The sequence below is a fragment of the Patagioenas fasciata genome, chromosome 10, assembly GCF_037038585.1.
Source record: "Patagioenas fasciata isolate bPatFas1 chromosome 10, bPatFas1.hap1, whole genome shotgun sequence".
In the NCBI taxonomy this organism is placed as follows: domain Eukaryota; kingdom Metazoa; phylum Chordata; class Aves; order Columbiformes; family Columbidae; genus Patagioenas; species Patagioenas fasciata.
The window spans coordinates 10,620,258-10,639,768 of NC_092529.1; the positions used below are offsets into that span (position 1 = coordinate 10,620,258).

Here is a 19,511-nt window from a genome sequence, read left to right on the forward strand (position 1 = left end):
GGCACCATCCATCACAGGGGCAGGCAGGCCAGTGGTGCTGTGGCGCCCCCGAGGCTGTGGGCAGGGCTTGGCCCCCACTGGGCCCAGCAGCGGAGTGGTGAGGGCTGCCTGCTGCACAGCGCCAGGACAGGGGAGGATGCCAAAGGGGTGTCCCCCAGCACAAAGGCTGCTGCTGCTCTGTGGCTGGCTGGGTGGGTGCATGGCTAGCCTGGCTAGTGGGCAGGTAGCTGAGCTTGGTAGCCCCCACACATATCAGCAGCCCCCCTGCCCCGAAACAGCTTGTCAGTCCCCTCTCTGCCAGTAACCCACCTGGCTGCCCTGGCGGAGAGCAGTTAATAATTAATACGGAGCAATCAAAGACAATTAACCATAGTAGCAGGGCCATTAATTTTCTGACAAGGAGAAGGGGCAGCTCCCGGCGTGGGCAGGGGGAGGGCAGGGGATGGGCAGAGGGTGGTCCCGTGGGTTTCAGGGCTCCCAAGGTGTGTGCTGGAGACCTGTGCCCGCTGTCCTCCCCGTGCCTGCACTATGAGGCACCAACCACAGGCAGGATGGGGCCGCAGCTCCCCCAGCCCTGTGGGCAGCAGCATAATTAGTGCTGTCGAGCTGAGACCTCAGTCTGGGCTGAAGGGACACGATTCAATCCCACCTCACTGGGTGTGTGGCAAAATGGCCATTTGTGGCTCTCGCTGACCACAGCCTGGCACCGCCTGCCCGTTGCTCTCTCCATCTTCCCAGCTCACTGTTTCTGAGAGCTGACTGTTTTCCCGTTCAAATGGGAATTCTGGCTGGGACAGAGTGCTGGCAGCTGCAGGTGGGAGCAGGGTGAGGGGCAGCTTTCCATGCTCGATCTGTATCCAAGGATTTATCCCTCCATCCCTCTCTACCTTCTCAGGAAGTGGGGAGGGAAGAGGGAACCAAGAGCGGCAGCTCAGATGCCCCTGCCCTGTGTTACAGTGTCCGTTTGGCAATGCCAACCATGTGTGCCATGAAAAGGGGAGGGAGCTGGCTGCTCCCAGCCAGGAAGGGCTGGTGAAATGACTCCCTCCCCACCCTGCACCCCCTTACCAGGGCCGCCTGCGCACGTCGTAGAGGTCGATCTTATTGGGGGCTCTCCACGGGGTGGCTGTGGGGGGAAGGCAGGTGGTGAGCAAGATGGGGCTGTGCTGGGGCAGGGGACAAGAGGATGCAGGGGACAGGGCAGAGGGATGCCCATGGCCGAGGAAGCAGCAGGCTCTGACAGGGAGCTCACGCAGCTGGGCTTTGGCACAGTGCCAGACATGTGCCAGACAGCCCCCAGCACCAGTGCTGGGAGATGCTTGTCCACATCTTGCAGCGAGAAGGGACCCCCAGCCAGCCGCCCCCCCCACGCACCAGGGTAGTAGCGGGTGACACCGGTGGCACTGCCGAACACCTGCCAGAGCAGGGAGGGATCCTCCTTCCGATTCTCGATGAAGACATCCTCCAGTGCCTGCGTCCAGTTCAGCTCATTGAGTATGACGGTGGCTGCGAGAGACAGAGCCCAGGGTGGGCGGGTGGGTGCGAGGGAGCAGCTGAGCTGTTGTGACAGGGAGGGAGAGGTGGTGTTTCTCTTCTCCCCTTCCCATGGAGGAGTCCACAGGAGCTTTGCAGCTGCTCCCACTGCGCCCTCACTCCCACAGGGCTCCAGCATCAGTGCTGTCCGTCATACACGGAGACTGGAGCCACCCTCCAGGGCTCCCCTGAGCACTTACCATCTCCATCCCCTGGCTCTGGGGCAGGGACAGCCACTGCTGGGGACAGCCAGCTTGCTATCTCACCCTCTTCCCAGGAAGACAACATGCCCCTCCTGCCACCGTGCCAGCCCCGCTCCCTGGGGACAGCCACCAGCTGGGAAACCAAGGGGTTGTGTCCCCCGGGGCTGCACAGAGCCTGCCAGGCTCTGCTCTGCATTACCACTGGCACCCGCACCTGATGCAAAAGCAATTAAGATGCCAGCAAACAGCACTTTTAAATTATTCAGCTATTAAAGCAAAAGATAAGCTGCCGGCAGCCCCAGCCTGTGATTAATCAAGGAGGGCTGGCAGAGTGCGGGGGGGCCAGCATGGCCAGGCAGGCATGGGGCTGACTGGACAGTGCAGGGGCTGCCTTGGTGGCAGTGGGACCTCCTTGCACTCACAGGGCCCTTCAGGGCACCCCAAATACCGGGGAGCCCCCCAGCAGCCCATGCTGGGCTGTCCCGGGACTGTGGCGGGAGGAGGCAGCCATGCAGCATCCCGAGGCCAGGCGCTGCTCCTTCCTGGGGACCATCAATGCATTTTTGGGGTGCAAGAGCTCCCAGAAGCAAGTTCTCTGCTCAGCATTGGGCAGGACAACCAGTGCGGTGCTGCAGGGGAGCCAGCGTGCGTTTGAGCACTGTACTTAGCTCTTCTAATGCTTCCTCCCACACTTGTCCCTCCTTGAAACACCATCACCACCTGTTCAAGCCTTCGCCACCACCCTGAGGTGCTGCTAGGACATGAGCAGGTTTCACCCAGGGTGAGCCCTGGATCCCTCCATCCCAGCACCGCTGCTGGAGAAGACTTCTTCCCTTGGGCAGCTGTGCCTTCAAACTGTGATTTACTCCATCCCTGTCTCCTGGCCATTCCTCAGCGCCGTGCCCACACACAGCTCTGTTATCTGGGCTCTTAGGACGATCTCTGTCATGGGACATGGTTTTTTGCAGCAGAAGGGGCTGCGAGCAGGCTGCCAGGCTCCTGCCTGCTGGAAGCAGCCTGGGCACCATGCTGGGCACCGACACGTCCCTGACAGCCTCAGCAGCACCTGCAGACCCAGCCCCACGGGGCCCGTCAGCCACACCACGCTGGTGTCAAAGGCAGCTCCTATACCCTCCCTGCACACAAACACAGCCCCTATATCATCCTTGAGCACAAATGGAGCTCCTATATCCTCCCTGCACATGAATGGAGCCCCCATATCATTCCTGTGAACAAACACAGTTCCAAAACCATCCCTGCAAACAAACGCAGCCCCTATACATCCCTGTGCATGAAAGCTGCCCCTATACCCACCCTGTGAATGCACACAGCCCCTATACCACCCCTGGGTATGGGTGCAGCCCCTACACTGTCCCTGCATACAAACTCAGCCCCATGCTCTCATGCGCAGAGCGTTGAGCTATTGACCATCGGATGAGAGGTTGTGTCCATGCTCAGGATGGCTCCTGTCCACTTCCATCGAGGCCAGAAGTGCCAGTGCCCCTATCCCTGTCCCCATCTTGTCCCTGTCCCCATCTCATTCCTGTCCCCATCTCGTCCCTGTCCCCATCAGGGTGAGCCCAGCCCCGCCCCACCACCAAGCAATTGCAGATTTAATTAAAAATGGCACAGTAAATAAAACACATATAGGATGTAATTTGTGTGTGTAGCGAGGGGTGACGGCGGAGGGTGTCTCCACAGTGGTTTAATTAGCTGCCAGGCAGTGATAGTGCATCTCTGCCAGGCCCTGCCGGGGAGATGCTCCTCACCCACAGCTCTGTGGGGACTGGCCACGCTCGCCGGTGTCTCCAGCAGAAGAGGGCACACAGGTGGTCCCACGCCTGCACCCCAAACCCGCTCTCTGGGGAGCAGCAGCTACACACCCTGCCATGCACCCCAGCTTTTCAGAGCACCCTGGTGTGGCTGGGCACAGTCTGATCCTTGTGCCCATGCACCCCTGTGACCATGGCTGTGTCCCCTTACCCTGTATGGGAAGGGGCTTTTGGAGAGTGTCCCCTCCATGGGGACCCTCACGACCCCATCCCCTCTCCCGAATTCCTCTCCAAACAGCTGAGAGTCCCCAGAGCATGTTCATCTCCAATTTGCTCTCATCTCACGGCTGAGCAGGGTGATTAATGTGGCCATGGCAGGGCATCAGCCGTGGCATCGGCTGGAGAGCAGGGGTGAGGAGTAATGAATATTTCATCCCACGCAGCCCACCCTGCCTCCCATCTCGCGCCATGACGTGCTTCATTAGCTGCCTGGCCTGCGCTAGCTGGGCAATAAAACTAATTGCAAATTTCTAATCCACTGCTGCCGCCGCAGCAAAATCATCGCACTGATGCAGCTCTGAGCACAGCCTAGCTGGTAACAAGCCCATGTACTAGGAAAGCACTGCTCAGGGCAGGAAAGCGAGCTCAGCCTCCGTCACCACCATGACCACCCGGGAGCCCTTGGCAAGTGCCACCCATACAAGGGGGTGTTGGGATGTTGGTGGGATGTTGGTGCTCTCAGCAGTGCGGGGAGATAAGCGGCACCCCCCAACAGTAGGGGCTGGGTGCTGGATGCGGCTGTGGATGCTGGAAGACGATCTCCAGTCGGGAGCAGTCCCCAGCTCCGTGCAGAGCAGCCACTAGAGGGAAATGGAGACTCACTGTCACCATGTGCCACCGCGGCAGGGTGAGGTAGGAGAGAGCTCTGGAAGCTCAGGGTCTGTGTCACCGCCCGGTGAGGACTGAGAGGTGGTGTGGCAGGTCCTATCCCACCTGTCCATACATCCATCTGTCCGTCCATCCCTCCCTTCTTACTCCCGGGCTGCCTCACTGACCAGGACCCCCTTTCTGGAGCACCCCGTGCCCTCTGGCAGCGCAGAGGCACAGCCACGGGGCTGATACCCCCTGCATGTTCCCGGCAGCGGGTGCTGCCCCAGGTCAGCATAGCAATGTCCTGCAAACACCTTCGCTGCCTGCTGGCAAGATTTCACCTGCTTCTGCTCCCTTTTCAGAACCCATCAGCCCAAAGGCAGTGAGGAAGCAGCCCTGCTTTGCCCTCTCCCATCACTCAGTGCTCTCTCCTACCAGCTGGGAGCTGACACCTCTGTCATTGCTCCTGCACAGAGCTGCTCCATCCCTCTGATTGTCCCTGACTCCTGCTTTGAACCTTCTCGCGCTTTGCTGAGCCCTTCTACAGCGGTGGTCATGGCCACATAGGTGCAACTGAGCTCTACCCTCTGCCATAATTATTATTTCTCCTTTGCTTTCCATCCCTCCCTAGCTCCTGACCACTGACTTGCCTCTTTGGCCCTGGCTGAGCTTTTCATAGAATCACAGAATCATTTTGGTTGGAAGAGACCCTCAAGATCATAGAGTCCAACCGTTAACATAACTGAGCACTAAATCACATCCACAAGAACCTCATCTACATGTCTTTTAAACCCCTCCAGGGATGCTGACTCTACCACCTGCCCAGGCAGCCTGTTCCAATGCCTGACCACCCTTTCCAGGAAGATGTTTTTCTTAATATCCAATCTAACCCCCCCCGGTACAACTTGAGGCCATTTCCTCTCATCTTATTATTTGAGGGTCCCTCTGGAGGGACACTTTGTCACCTGTGTTCTGACATGGTGACTTTGCCTCTTCTCAGTGCCTGCCTGGCTGGGAACCAGCCTGCCCTGGCACTGAGACCCAGGCGGGACACTCCGGGGTGACGGTCCCTGGGGCTGCAGCACACCAAACAGGAGAAGTGGAGGCTGAGCCCGGGATGGCAGAACGGAGAGGAGCAGAGCGGGTGAGGGGGGGCACTCACAGCCTTTGTAGATGTCCGTGGGGATCTGCACGGCAGCATACGAATAGTTAACCTTGGTCTTGAAGTTGGCATCATCGGTGAACTCAAGCTTCAAGGAGTTGGACTTCTCCCTCTCAATCTCTTCTCCATCGGGATCATCCTGGGGAAGGAGAAGGGCACGTGAGGTCACCTGGGGTGCCAGCTGTGGACACACGCTGGGAATGCTGCCACCCACAGCCCATTACGAAATGCTCCCCCAACAGAGACCAGCAATGCTGGCTCCAATGCTGGATTTGGCTGTGCCAGTGCCAGTGGCACACAGGAGCGGGGCTCAGGAGTGGGTGGGCACAAAGGCAAGCACCAGGTACCATTGCTTTCCTGGCTTTGGTAACATGGTAAGTATTAAATCAGACAAAAAAAAAAAAAAAAAGCAAAACCCAGAAAAAAAAAAGCCTTGAAAATCAATTAGTGGCAAAAGGCAACTATCAAAGAACAAATTAAAACAGAGTGCAGCTTAGTGCTCTGTCAATAAGCAGTGCAAACAATATTTAATTATGGTGGAGAGACGGCAAATTCCCCGCTGCCAGTGCTGGAATGCACTCCCTCACCTCTCCAGCCCTCCTCTCTCCCCAGGGCCTGGCTGCAAGCACGGCACGGGGGCAGAATCCCCGGCAGGCAGGGCTGTGCTGAGTGGTGCAGGCAGGACAGTTGGGGGGCTGCAGGCAGGGCTAGAGCCAGCAGAGGGACATGTGGACAAGCGGGAGGAACGGGGCAGCCTTACTGGGAAAAATCGCCTCCGCCATGCCGCCAGGAGCAAAGAAACCCAGGAGAAGGTGCTGACTCCAGGCTGCTGCATCCTGACATGAGCCCAGCGGCCAGGGTTTGCAGCCATTGTGAGATGCTCGGGGTAGAAGGAGGATGCAGCATCTGCCCTTTGTGTCCCTGGAACTACATCCCCACTACAGAAGGGCTGAGCACGGAGCTGGCTGCTCCATCCATGGGCAGGGACAGGCAAGAGAGGGGCAGGGACGTGCCAAGCCTAATCTGGTGTGCAGCATGGCTCCAGCTGCCTTCCCATGGCCCTGGCTGTGGAAGTGAGAGGGGCAGGGGTGGCAGGAGAGCAGAAGGGCATCTGGCTGCTGAGCTGCCTGGTGAAGGAGCGAATTCCCCTCGAGGAGCAGCTCGGTGCCTCTCCCTTTGTGCCCCCCATCCAACGAAGTGCCTCTCTGAGCCCACGTAAGGCTGTTGTCTGATTGCGGTAGCGGAGATCAGCCCTGCAGAAACGCCAGCGGATGTGACGGGAGGTGCAAGCAGCTGCAAGCAGGGCTTTTGTGATGCTGCTGGGAGGGATGCCCCACAACGTCCTATGGCAAAGCATCCTGGCACCTGTGGGGACAAGGAGTAGGGGAGGGTCCCATCCTCCTGTCCTTGATGGCCCAGTGTGAGCAGCTCTCCCACTGGCCAGGCTCCACTCTGCAAAACCCAGGGGACAAAAGATCTTAATTCTCATGGGAAAAGTCATGTATTTAAAGGAAAATGATGTGTTTCAGAAATTAACTACGAAGCTTGTTTAAAACCTATCCAAGCTTCCTCCTTGTTTCCCCTGTGCAGATGACACTGAGATACCACTACCTCTATGCCAGCTCCAGCCAGCCACCGAGGTGGTGACATTCCCCTGACATTGTGAGGGGTGGCCAAAGCATTCGCCACAGCTCAGGAGAGTAACAGGATTGACACGCGATGTTTGGGCTTTAATTCCAGCCAATGGATTGTGAGTGTAAACACGCTGCTGAGCTCATACTGGTGTGGGGGCTCCAGCTGCCCAGAAAGATGCTGAACTCAATTAAAGCTGCAGTAGCCAAGCAGGAGGTGGGCAGGGACCTTCCCCACCTTTCCTAAGCCATATTGCCAAGATTGAAATCCAGATTATGCTCTGAATTTCATGTAAATTCAGAGAAAAGGTACAAAACTCACTGCCTGACCCTCTGCAAAGCTGCGATGTGTGCCAGGCTGTGGGCTCACTGGAGAGCAGGTCCAGCCCCAAACCTGCCACTAACGTGGGGCTCTGGGTCCCTAGAGAAAGTGGCTGCACACATAATAGTCTGTCCCTCCCAAACTCTCTGGCACCAGCCGGTGACTTAGAGGCACCTGCTGAAAACAGGTTTTAGACAGGATGCAGCTGTGCACCTGAGGGCAACTACAGCACTAAAAACTACTTTGGTGCCTAACTCCTTTATTTCCAAGCCCAGCAAAGTCCTGATGACACCTCCCTGTCCCTCGCCTTCTCAAATCATCAGGGCACCCTGCCTGGGTCCAGCCCATCCTGCTCCTCTGTTTATCATTATTCCATTTTATCACCCACTTCCGAGGGGCTGATTTGTATTCTGCCAGGTTGGGCGCTGTCTGGCTGCTCTCATTCATGTAGCTGTAAAGAGGCACGTGTATAGATCTCAGAGACAAATATACAGCTATCTATACGTGGGACACTTCATGCATCACTGACACCTGCACGGCAAACAGACCTGAGAAAAGAGCTGATGTTATCCCAGCTACATTTATCCTTTATCCACAAATCTCCCGACCTCAATCAAGTTATTCCTGTGTAAGACAGGCTGAATTTGGCCCCTGAAATGGGGTCATTTCCACCCAGATGAAGGCAGGTAAAACCAGGCAGTGCTGGGAGCATTTTGGTGCTAGGTTGAGGCTACACAGAGGCACCTTGGGAAGGCTGGAGGAAGAAATTCAGCATTTAATTTATATTAGAGCAAAGGAAAAGATGCTTCAAGTTCACCAGGATTTACACTGGTTTAACTGTGAGCATCTCAGCAGGCCCCCAGCCAGATTTTGCAGCATTTCTCATCATTACATTTCAATTTCTGTTACAATATGTACAACGTAACACAAATAGATGCTACAGTTTGAATATATTATTTGCTACACACCATTAGAAATCAACTCCATGCTAATATATCAATATTACATGTATTTATTGCTTCAGCAAGAAGTCATCACATGCCAAGAGCTTTTGCCACCTCCAGTGCTTTAGCAGCTGGGTTGCCAGTCACAACATTGTCTCTTGAGTTTCCTAAAATGACGGATAGGGGCAAAACCCAGAGATGCCCCAACACCCAGTGAGCAGCAGTGGCACCATGCAACAGCTTCACTGGAGGCTGCCACGCTCTCAACAAGTGCCTGCCCTCATCACATCCAGATGGTGCTGGCTGAGGGGAGCACAAGGACTGCCAGGGGGTCCCCAACAGTGCTGGGGTCTGGAGCTGAGGCTCAAAGCAGGGATGGGACCTGGCGCAGCAGTGACGCCTTGGCCAGGCAGCTCCTGTGGATGCAGACACCCGTGTTCATCACTCATCTCCATGGGAACAAGCCGTCACAGCTGATGACGACGGCTGAACGGGCAGCACCGATGACACACACGTGGCTGATCGGGCTCACAGTGGCCGCGATGGGCTGCCGGTTGGGTGTTTGCAGCTCTGGAGAAGCTGAGGAACTGCAGCCTTCCCCCACAGTGCTCCCCCTGCTACCTCTAGCACCTGCAGAGCTCCTGCAGCCCCCCAACAGCATCCTTGCATCTCATCTCCTGCCCCTCACACACCCCACCAAGAATATAACGCACTGAGATCCCAACACATCCTTTTAAATTTCCCAGGGACACTCATCTATGCTAAGTCCAGAAAAGTCAGTGAAATATTCACATCAACACGCCGTGATTACTATTAATAATGAATATAAATGCCAGCCCCCAGCCCCCTGGCTGAGAAACTCCAGGCTCATGCAAAAAGGCCCTTCTCCTTCTTAAATATCTCAGCTTTTCCTGAAATGCGGCAATTTAATGCCAGGGAGGGAGACGGTGTGTTCTCCAGCCACGTTCCTGCTTTTATAGCAGCCCAGGTTATAAATAACAATCAGCCTCTCCCGCCAGCCTGCTCCTCTATCCCCTTTCATTTTTTTTAATCTTTGCCAAAGGTACTGTTTAGAGATCTTTCTAGACCATTTATTTTTAAATTACCAGCCAGAGGAGAGAAGAAGGCAAAAAAAAAAGAAAAAAGGCAAAAGAAAGAAACTTCTGGGGCTGATAGCTTATCAGAAGGAAATCCAAATGTCACATTAGTGGAGAAAGTTGGAAGATTAAAATTTCCAGCACCCTTCATCTGCTGCTGACATTTAGGGGTTCTTTTTTCCCTCCTCCCTCTCCTCGCTGCAGCTCCTGAGCAGGGACCAGTGCTGGAGGGTGCTGAGGCTGGTGTCACTGTCACCCCCCCAGGGACCTTGAGCAGGTGGGTGGGTGCTGGGGGGCTGAGCTCAGGGTGCGCCCTACCTGCACCTGCCATCTGCCTGCAGGAGAGAAGCAATGATGTTTGGTTTGGAGGGGACAAAACTACATGATCCCACTTCTAATCACTTGCAGAGAGGACAGGGATAAGTGCCAGGGCTTGCACAATGTCCCCAGGGATGGCTGTCAGGCCCTGATGGATGCTGTAATGCCACCAGGTACAGCTCTCCAACTACAGGAAGAGCAGCAAGGGCAAAACCTCTTCTCTGCTGCTTCACAGCCTGGGAACCAATAGCTTCTGGCTGATGTAAGGCAGAAAATGAAGCCCGTACCGTGGTCCTGGGCAAGGTTCCACTAGCTCCCACCAGAGAATGGCACATCCCAGGGGAATTTGGCCTCAGTTGTGACTTAAGCATCATCCCCTACCATGAACACAATACTAAAGATGGAAAATCACTTTATTTCTGTGTTGTTCTGCCTGTGATACCCGTGTGATCAGCGTGCATCTGCTGATTTGAACACTTCTCCCTGGATAAACCCCATAGCCCTCGCTAGGGGAAAAAGGTGAAAACTTTGCTTCTGCAAACATTTTGAGAGCCTTGGGGACCTCCAGGAATATTTTCTGATGTTCTCGTTTGTTAAAAACCACTTGGAAATCCAAAATCTGTTTAGGAAGATAGCGGAGCTGACGTGCAAGCAAAATGAATAGGAAGCTCATTTCTTTCTTACCATAAAGCTGGCGTAAATGCTTGTGAATAAGCCCCAGTTAGGTTGAATAGGCATTGTCCATCAGAACTAACTCAATTTCAGCTAGATCCTGCTCTATTTAAATACAAAAATTGAAGCTAAATGAAGAAAAGATGGAAAGAGGGGTATTTAGTTCCATTCAGACCTTCAGGTATCATCTCCCTCCTTTTTTATTTTAGCATCTCCTTTTCTCTTCATTATTTTTGCTGGAATTAAATTTGCTGGGATTTCACTGGGATGCAGCAACTGTGTTGATGGGGAAGTGCCCTTCCTGCTGAACCCACAAACCCCAGGCAAGAGCACACTCCCAATTTTGCTTGATTTTTCCCCAGAGGAGGACTGAAGTTGGTGTGGCTGGTGATCGATTTGCAAGGCTGTTCCTCCCTGATGACACTCCACCTCCCTCGGGGAAGGGCTGGGGACCACGCTGTGGTACATGGTGTCTCCCTGGTGTCCTGTGTACTGGGGGGCTTAGTGGGCACAGCTCTGAGGTGCAGGTGCCTCCTATTTCCTAATCCTGCCTAACATGACCAGGGATGTGTCCCTCACCTGTAGAAATGGCTCACAGCCAACAGCCAGGAGTTGGCAGCTCCCATCGCCACTGCTGACACCAGCTGGGTATGAGCAGCCGGGATCAGCCAAGGCAACACTGGGCATGGGGACATCCAGCTCCTCTGTCCCCTCCCTGGCCTGATAGATGCATCTGTCCTGCTCTTCATGCCCTGGGAAGGGACCTGCCCTGCCCCCCAGGTTGTCTCCTTCTCCCTTGACCACCAGCCAGTTTTTACGCTGCTTCTATCCAAAATCTGCTTTAATGCTTTTTAAGTGCATTAGCTACACCCTCTCTGGAGAGGCCACGGAGAGCAGGATACTCCCCTCCCTCGGCACCTTCACCCTGGCTGGGAAAGGGCCAGGAGATGTCCTCTGCTCCAAATGAACAGGACTCTGAGCAGGGGGACCTACTTACGAAAGCTGGGGTCCTCCCTTTTGGTCCCAGCACCTCCCCGACTGCTCTGTCCCACCTCCCAGACTCTGTGGCTTTGGCTTCCCCTGCCAAGGAGTGTTCCTGCTGCCACTAGCTGGGGACAATGACACTGGTGTTTTCTCAGTAACTCTGCTTCAAAGTCACTCATCCTCCACTCCAGCCTGTCCCCAGCTCTAGGGCATCATCCCCAAGGCAGGGTGACCAGAGAGCCAGAGCTTGGCGCAGGGCACATTGTCTGAGCTGGTGGGACCCCATCAAGCCTGGATCCTCCCATCCGCTCTGTGTGGGGCCTTCTGAAGGCTCACAGGGTCACCCAAGTGTTATTTTCAGATGAGGCCATGCAGTTTGTGGGTAGTTTGCTGCCAACACCATGCGCTGCTGGTCTTCCCCTCCTGCTGTGGTACCGTCCCCTGATGGCACATCTGCTGCTGGCTCTGTCTCGGGGCAAGGACCGGTCATGGGGCACTGTGCTGGCTTGGGCATCCTTAAGCCCCCATACTGCTCTGCTTGGGGCTCTCAATGAGTTCTGAGGACACCGCGTTGCACTCACTCCCCAGCAGCACTTTGCTGAGAGCATCATTTACCCAGTGAGCCTGTTTTGGAAGGATCTCATGGTACAGCACAATGTAGGAGCAGGGTGATCCATCGCCTGCAGCAAAGTGGGGTGTCACATGGCAGCAACCATTGACGGTGGAGCTCCTGGCACACACTGCACAGCATGAACCTGAGTGCCGTCACTGTCACCGTCACCACGCGGAGGAGCTGGCAAATGCCAGCCCCCTTGGGAGCGCCGGGAGAGCGGAGCTGTCGGGTCTGTATTTAGAGAACTGATTGCCAGAAATCACAGGATGGCTGTGTGGGGTGGGGGCAGAGAATTAGATTCAGTCTCTAATTAAAGGTTTGCTCTTCATTTGAATTTCAGATGTCAGCTTTAATTTTAGAAACTTCTGCAGGCAGCAGAGCAACCTGCCCACCTGCCTGTGGCTGGGCCTGGGGCCGGCAGACAGATGCCACTGTGGGCCGGGTCGATGCCCATCGCAGAGCCTCGTTACACTGGCTGTAACAAAGGCTGTGCTATGCATCCCTGGCATGGTGCTGGGGCAGCCCCGGGATCGGACAGTGACTTTGCCAGTGGTGCAGCTGGGACAGTACTCACGTATTCGGTGTCAGCCTTGGAATCGTAGTACTCGATGTCTTCCTCCTGCAGAGAAATGGGAGAGCCGAGTCAGTGCTGGGAAAGGACAGGGATGGCAGAGGGGTCCCCATTGCCATGCTCCATGTCCCTCGCTCATCCCCTCAGCACCTCTGCCATGCTGCTAGTAGCCACACATTGCTGGGGACTGAATCCTGTCCAACCCATGCTGTCCCTGGGACACAGCCGGGAGCCCACATCCCCCTCATCCACTCTCCAAGGACCTGCCATCACCTGGCGTTCTTCCCTCCGCTCACGCTGCTACCAAACCGCAGCAGTGCAGGGCCCCGCTTGGCCTCCACTGTGGCCACCAGCCCTGTGACAGTGCCGCTGGCACAACCGCAGTCTCTGTACTGCCACCTGGAGTGAGGCTGCACCATGTCCACGTGCCCAGGATGCTTCAGTCCCGCTGCATCAGGAGATGCAGGACAGGCGGGCATGGGCAGCGTGGCAGGCAGCACGGCAGGCAGAAGCCCTGCAGCTGGCAAAGCTCCCATCCCTGCACACAGAAACAGGTCCTCACTTCCACGGAGAAATGCACGTCATTAATTTAGGGTATTTAGAGACTATTTAGGCAGAAAGGTCTACTCAGATTCCTCTTCCCTGCACGTCAGGAAGCGAGGCAGCTGATGAAACTCCTAAAGAGGCAATTCGGAGAGCAGCAATGCTGTCACAACAGTGTTCTGTGTGCCATCAGAAGGGGTAATTAAAGGGCACTCGGAGACTCTGCTCTGCGTGCAGGGACGCAAGCGCGATGCAGACGCACCAGCAGCCGTCGCAGCACTAACATATCTGTCACTCAATCAGCCGTCAGCAGCCACCACGCAGACCAGCCTTCCCCCCGCATGCACCAACAGTGCTTTGGGACGATTACTGCTGTCATTGTTTAACAAGGAAAGCGATCTGGGCACAGAACAGAACCCAACCAAAACCGTAACAGCACTGACTGCATCCCTGTCCTCCCCACTTCTGCTCTGCTGCTGCCTCTGTGGCACTCGGCTCGGCCACCAGCTCGTGCTGGGGCTCGTGACACCATGCCACCCAGCCCAGCCTGGCCATGGGCTTGTGCCAGTGGCATCGTGACACCCAGACCAGCCTGGCCACGGGCTTGTGCCAGGGAAAGGGACCAACAGGTTGGAGCGGCTTGTCAGGCAGCCGGCACCACTCGCTCTGCTGCCCTGGCCGCACTAGGAGCTGGCAGTGACCAACCCCTCACTGGCATTGTCCTTGAGCCACAATCCTGCTCCACAGAGCTGTCTGCTGCTGTGGCTTCTCCAGAAGAAGAGCACCAAGAGGTGGAAAAGCCTCTGGAGTCGGGATGCTGCTCTCTTGGGGGCAGCAGTGGCAGGGGGACAGATTCTGGCAGTCTGTGGGGCTGGTGTCCCCTAGGATGAGGATTGTGAAGAGCCGTTTCAGCATCCTCGTGGGCAGAGGGACCAGTCACCACCTTGGGCTCTGTGACCTGAATCACAGTGATAAGGCAGCACCAAGAGGGGGAAGTGAACAAAATAGAGACATGGCATCTTCCAATTTTTGCTATTAAAAAGCCTAGCCATTAAGGGAATGTACTTATTAATTATCTGTTATTTGTTGTGAAATGCTGAGGGGTTTACAACAACACGAAAAGGGAAAAAAAAGAATTAATTTCTCTTCAGATGCCCTCCTCGCACCGCTTCTGGCCCCGCACTTGCCCCTGCCCCTCGCCCCTGCCCCTCGCTGGCGCTGTGTCTCCCTGAGTCCCTGGCCATCTGCACCTCCTAATTAAAGCAACCCCCGGGAGACCCGTAACACAAATGAGCTAATTTCATGTTTAATGATCTTTAATCAGAAGTGAGTGTGACTAACAACAGCCATCCAGAAGGTGCTTTGTTATTCATTTTATCTTCCATCCGCTCCTCTGAAAACCTCAAATCCCCTCCAACACGTGGCAGCCCCACTCGTGCTGTAGGGAGGAGGGTGGCGAGGTGATGCTCGTCTCCTGGTCCTGTTTTCACCATTTCCAGTGCTCCCATGGCACAGCACGGCAGGGCACGGGAAGCAGACCTCCTGGAAGGACGTCGCTCCCACTGGTATCCCTAGGGATCACAGAGCCCTTCCCATGCACTTTTTCAAGCCTTGATGACCCCAGGAGCAGCCAGGTGAGATCCCGGCCTCTCTCATGCCACTGCTGAGGTTTGCACATGAGATGGCACATGTAGGACAGTCAGTGTCACCATGGCCCTAGCCCTGTGATGTTGACCTGATGCCAAGCTCTGCTCTCCTCATCACCAGCCCGCGGATGTGGGGGCAATCATGGCGTGTGAGGGAGCCCACGGGAGCTGGCAGGGCATCTGTGTCCCTGGACAGCGGAGCTGGTGGGAATTTATTCTAGGAAGGAGGGACAGAGCCCTCGGAGACCCTCCAGGGAGATACCAGGGGTCTTCTGCAAGGCAACAAGGGGCCCTACAATTTCCTTTCCCTGATATTTGTTTTTTAAGCCATGCCTGCCTTCTTGACGTAATCCTCTATTCCTTCTCCTCCAGTCCATGTTAAACCCAGCATCCTGCCTGTGTAAATGGCACTGATATTGCTAGAGCCTTTCAGAATAAATACCAATAAAGAAAACAAGTAGGTGAAGATGTCAAGGGATTTCAGGGCAAAACATTGCCCCATTTCTTGCAGACGAGCTGCAGAAAGTGCTCACCAGTTCACACTGAAGTGGAGGAGGATGCTGGGTGCTGCTCCTTGATGACCTGTCAACTACTGCCTGTTTTCTCACGTAGTAATTGCCAAATGGCACCTGTGTAATGGTACTACCAGCACCGTGCTGCTGGTAGGTAAGCACAGGGTTATTTCAGTCTCCTGAACCCTCAGTGCAAGTTATGGTGAAATGACTCGAGTTCAGTGCAATCGCAGCCCAATCTGCAAATGCCACTGAAGCCATTGCCCAGGCTTCTCCAGCAAAGCCACCAAGCAACTTCTGTGCCTGCACCAAACCCCCATGGTTCAGTGTCACCAGGCAGGCCGAGCCAGAGCTTGACCCAGGTGGCACCTCCTGGATGGAGCTCCAGGGATGCCATGTGCCAGAGTCTCCCCAGGGACCCTGTGTCCTGCTTATCCCCCTTGAGCCCTCCCTACCAGCCCTGTGCTCCGCTCTTATGCCGAATCTATACCAAAATGACAAGCAAAAAGCTAATGAAGGAAACCAGACTGTACACTTCTGGAGAGCTGTGAGCTGGAGCCTTGCCAGCAGCTCAGGGGAAGACTCTGTTTTGGCACATGCAGACTGGGGTTGAGCCAAAACCCAGGACAAGCACGGGCATGGGGGACTCAGGCTGGTGATGAGGGACACCCCTCCCTGCTACTGCATTCACACAGGTCTCTTTTTCACCTAAAACAATATTACAGCAACTAAAAATAACGCTGGAAAGGTCAGTGCTCTGCTATCTCACCACAGTCTGGTGATGTCAGGACAGAGGGGCCCTGGACCAAACCTCCAAGTCAGCAGTGTAATGAGGTGTTGATCAAACCATGACACATACGCAGCTGCCACCACCCTGAAACACCCTCAGAAGGGGCTGCCAGGGGCAGATAAGCTTCTTGCTCTGGTCCATCATCCAGGACACATAGCCAGCAGGACACGGCAGAGGGGCCATGGCTTGCTCTGCCCCTACAGCTGTTCTATAGGGTCATCCGAGCTGGCTAACGCTTCTCCTGTGGATCTGTTGTCCTCCTCAGGGTCACTCACTGTCATCTTGTAAGGGTCACCCTGCCAATCGCAGGCCTTGGGGATGCTGCAGCTCCTCAGGGTGATTTTGCAGGCAGCTCCTGCAGTACTGCATTGATTTTGGTCCATTGCAGCCCTCCAGCTGTGGGTTTCATTTCTTTGAGTGGCACAGGTGATCCCTGCAGTCAGGAAATCTCTTTCAAGATTTAACTGGCTCTGGAAGAGCCAAATCCTGTGGCAGTTTGCCTTCCAGGCAGTTGGGAGGAAGTTGGAGGGTGGTGGGGAAGATAAGCTGGATCCCAAGCTGGCATCTGCCCATCTGCCAGCTGCTGGATGGGGCTGGAGGCAGGGCCAGCATCCCAGCCCATGGCACCCTGAAGTGGGGATGAGCCAGGTGAGAGGGATCTGCATCTGGGCAATTCAGCAGGTGGGGACAGCAAACAGGAGCTGGTGTGCCTGTGCAGCACTGGTGGCTCAGCTCACCCATAGCTCTTTCCTCTGCCATCAGCACTCAAAATAGGCAGCGAATATTTAGGGAGTTCTCCACATTCCTAAACCATTAAGCACACAGAAATAGCAACAGATTTTGCTTATAGTTGCACCTTTTGTATGGAAGATACTCTGCAGTTCATGCAGCTTCTATGGCGCTTGCAGCACCCGCAGCCTCGCGCCTGTGCTAAGGCCAAGTGGCAGCAGGGGACAAACATGGGGACACAGCGTGTTCCCACTGCAGCATTGCCCCTGCCAAGCCCACTGGAGGAGCGGGATGGGATGCGCTGATGGCAATGCCTGGGGATGGATCTGTGCTGGTCAGTTTGCTCCAGCTGGCAACTGAGGCTGGAGTTCTCAGCCAGGTGAGGGCTCAGCCCAAGGTCTCCCAGTCCTGCCAGAAGCACAGCAGCCTTCTCAGCTGTGTGACAAGGCAAAGAAAGTGTTTCTGCAACAGCTACCATGGGGTGGTGCAAGGGCCACAGCCAGGAACAGGCTCCGAAAGGAATCAGATGAATTCCTGGGAGAAATTCCTCCCTGCACTCACAGCCACACCAGGCTCTGGCCATCACAAGAAACACGGGCAGTGGCTGGTAGGGGCTGCACCCTTTATTTCCACAGTACTAGAGCTGTCCTTGTCCATATGCATCATGATGAATCCTTTGCCAGTCACTAGGAAGAGGAAAATACCCACGATTGGCCCAACTCATCATGAGTTGTCAGATGGACCCAGGACGAACCTGGTGGGGACCATGCCTCTCCTGCTGCCCTCGCCACGCGAGGCCCCTTGCATCCCATCCAGCCACAGAGACTGAACACATTAGCCAGGACAGGTGGGAACAGCCATCATAATCTGCCTTGGTATCTTTTTTTTAAAAAGCAATTTCCTCCCTCTGCCTCTCTGACAGAGCTAGGGAAATATTTAAGTGACCCATCAACAGTTTTTTCATCTCTCCAGTAAGATGTTTTATCTGATGACGCCTCTCTGACTATTCTTCTTTATACGCATCTCCCATCTGTTCCTGCTCCTTTGAGCCTGTCTTGAATGAGACGCAGCTGCCTCTCCCCTCCGCTGCACCCAGGCACAGCGGGGACACCAGCACCTACCCTGAGCCAGAGGGTGCCCTGCCGGTGATGGATGGGATGGGACGGGACAGGATGGGACGGGACGGGACGGGACGGGACGGGATGGGATGGGATGGGATGGGATGGGATGGGATGGGATGGGATAGGATAGGATGGAATGGCAGCACTGGGAGGAAAGCTGGCAGCCCCTGCACCAAACCACTACATCCATGGGACCACCATGGGTGGCCTGGCCATCTTGCAGAGTGGAGGTGAGGGGAGCCCTCTCGAACCCCATCCTTAGTTTTTAAGAGGGAACAGGACCGACATGGGGTTTTTGTGAATGATTTTTGTGTTCTGTGTTGCGGCCAGAATGGCGCTGCAGCAAGGTTGGTGTTTTAACACAGTAATTCTCCAAGCGTAATGAAAGCTGACATTATATCAAACACAATAAAGACTCTCAGTTGATGGAGATCATTCCTGAACACACAAACCCATTAAACTGAAAAAAAAAATATCAATTCTACACACTCGCCAGCCAAAAGAAAATGTGATTTGTTATCTAAAAGGGGGTTATAAACACAGCTTCAATGCACTTTCTGTGCTGTAATGAAAACTGGGTTTGAAATGGCAAGACGACTGCAAATTAGAGTATTTGATTTTATTTTCTAACTTTTTAGGTAAACCTTCTACAAGGGCAAGTGCAAGGTTACGGCGACAATCTTTCTGTTCTTGGCCGATAAGTAGGATCTGTAATTAAAGGAGGAGAAAAATGAAAGGGGGATAAGGAGCTGGCATTCGTCCTTCTACCGTCACTTTGAACACAAAGCCCTGCCTGCATCGCCACAGCAAACCCACAGGAATAGCCACCGCTGCCCACACGTGACGTGGCCCGGCCACCGTGGACATGCACTGGGCACAGCGCGGTGGCATCAGACAGAGCAGCCGGTGGCATCACCCTGTGCCCGGAGGGATGTGGCACCCACGGCTGTGCAGGGTGTGGGGGCACTCAGCCCTGTCGCCATCTCCCCCCGCTTTATCCCTCACCTTTCTCAGGCAGCCGGGAGTGAAATCTCTGTTATTTCTCCTGTCCTTCCCCATTTAGCAAACAGTGATCCTTTTTCCCCCAGAGTTTCATTTCTAATGGAGCTTGAAATTATCTGGGCTTTGTTGTTTGCTTGTGTGCTTGCAGGCGGGGGTTATGAATGGGGGCAGTGGCGTGGGGCTGCTCATGCTCCCTCTGCCACCTTCACGCACATCTCTGCACCCCAAAACCATCTGCGCTGTGCCCAGCAGTTAAACCCTATTCCCAGCAGCTCTTACATCCACAACTCAATGAATAGCTATTTTTTTCTTCACAGGGAGAAAGGGCCTGCTGGGCTCTGACCCTTCAAACATCCATCTCCAGCATCTGAAAGGTGGGGAGAGGTGGGAAGCAGTGGGGCAGCAGGCAGAGGAAGGGGAGAGTTTCCCAGTATAGTGATGGAAAATGCAGTGAGGAAGAAGAACTGTGAGAAAAA

The 19,511-nt window shown here is 54.9% G+C and overlaps 1 protein-coding gene across 3 annotated transcripts in view; it reads right to left on the bottom strand.

Annotated features, from left to right (window-relative positions):
* CACNA2D2 (calcium voltage-gated channel auxiliary subunit alpha2delta 2) overlaps positions 1–19,511 on the bottom strand; it is a 218,201-nt gene that overhangs the window by 20,840 nt on the left and 177,850 nt on the right. For all 3 annotated transcript variants that reach the window (XM_071813114.1, XM_071813113.1, XM_065845442.2), the window contains exons 5-8: positions 12,696–12,740; positions 5,541–5,679; positions 1,375–1,506; positions 1,069–1,126 (exon numbers count right to left, since the gene is read on the bottom strand). In XM_071813114.1, the coding sequence (XP_071669215.1) occupies positions 1,069–1,126; positions 1,375–1,506; positions 5,541–5,679; positions 12,696–12,740 (374 nt within the window). The remainder of the gene's footprint in view (positions 1–1,068; positions 1,127–1,374; positions 1,507–5,540; positions 5,680–12,695; positions 12,741–19,511) is intronic.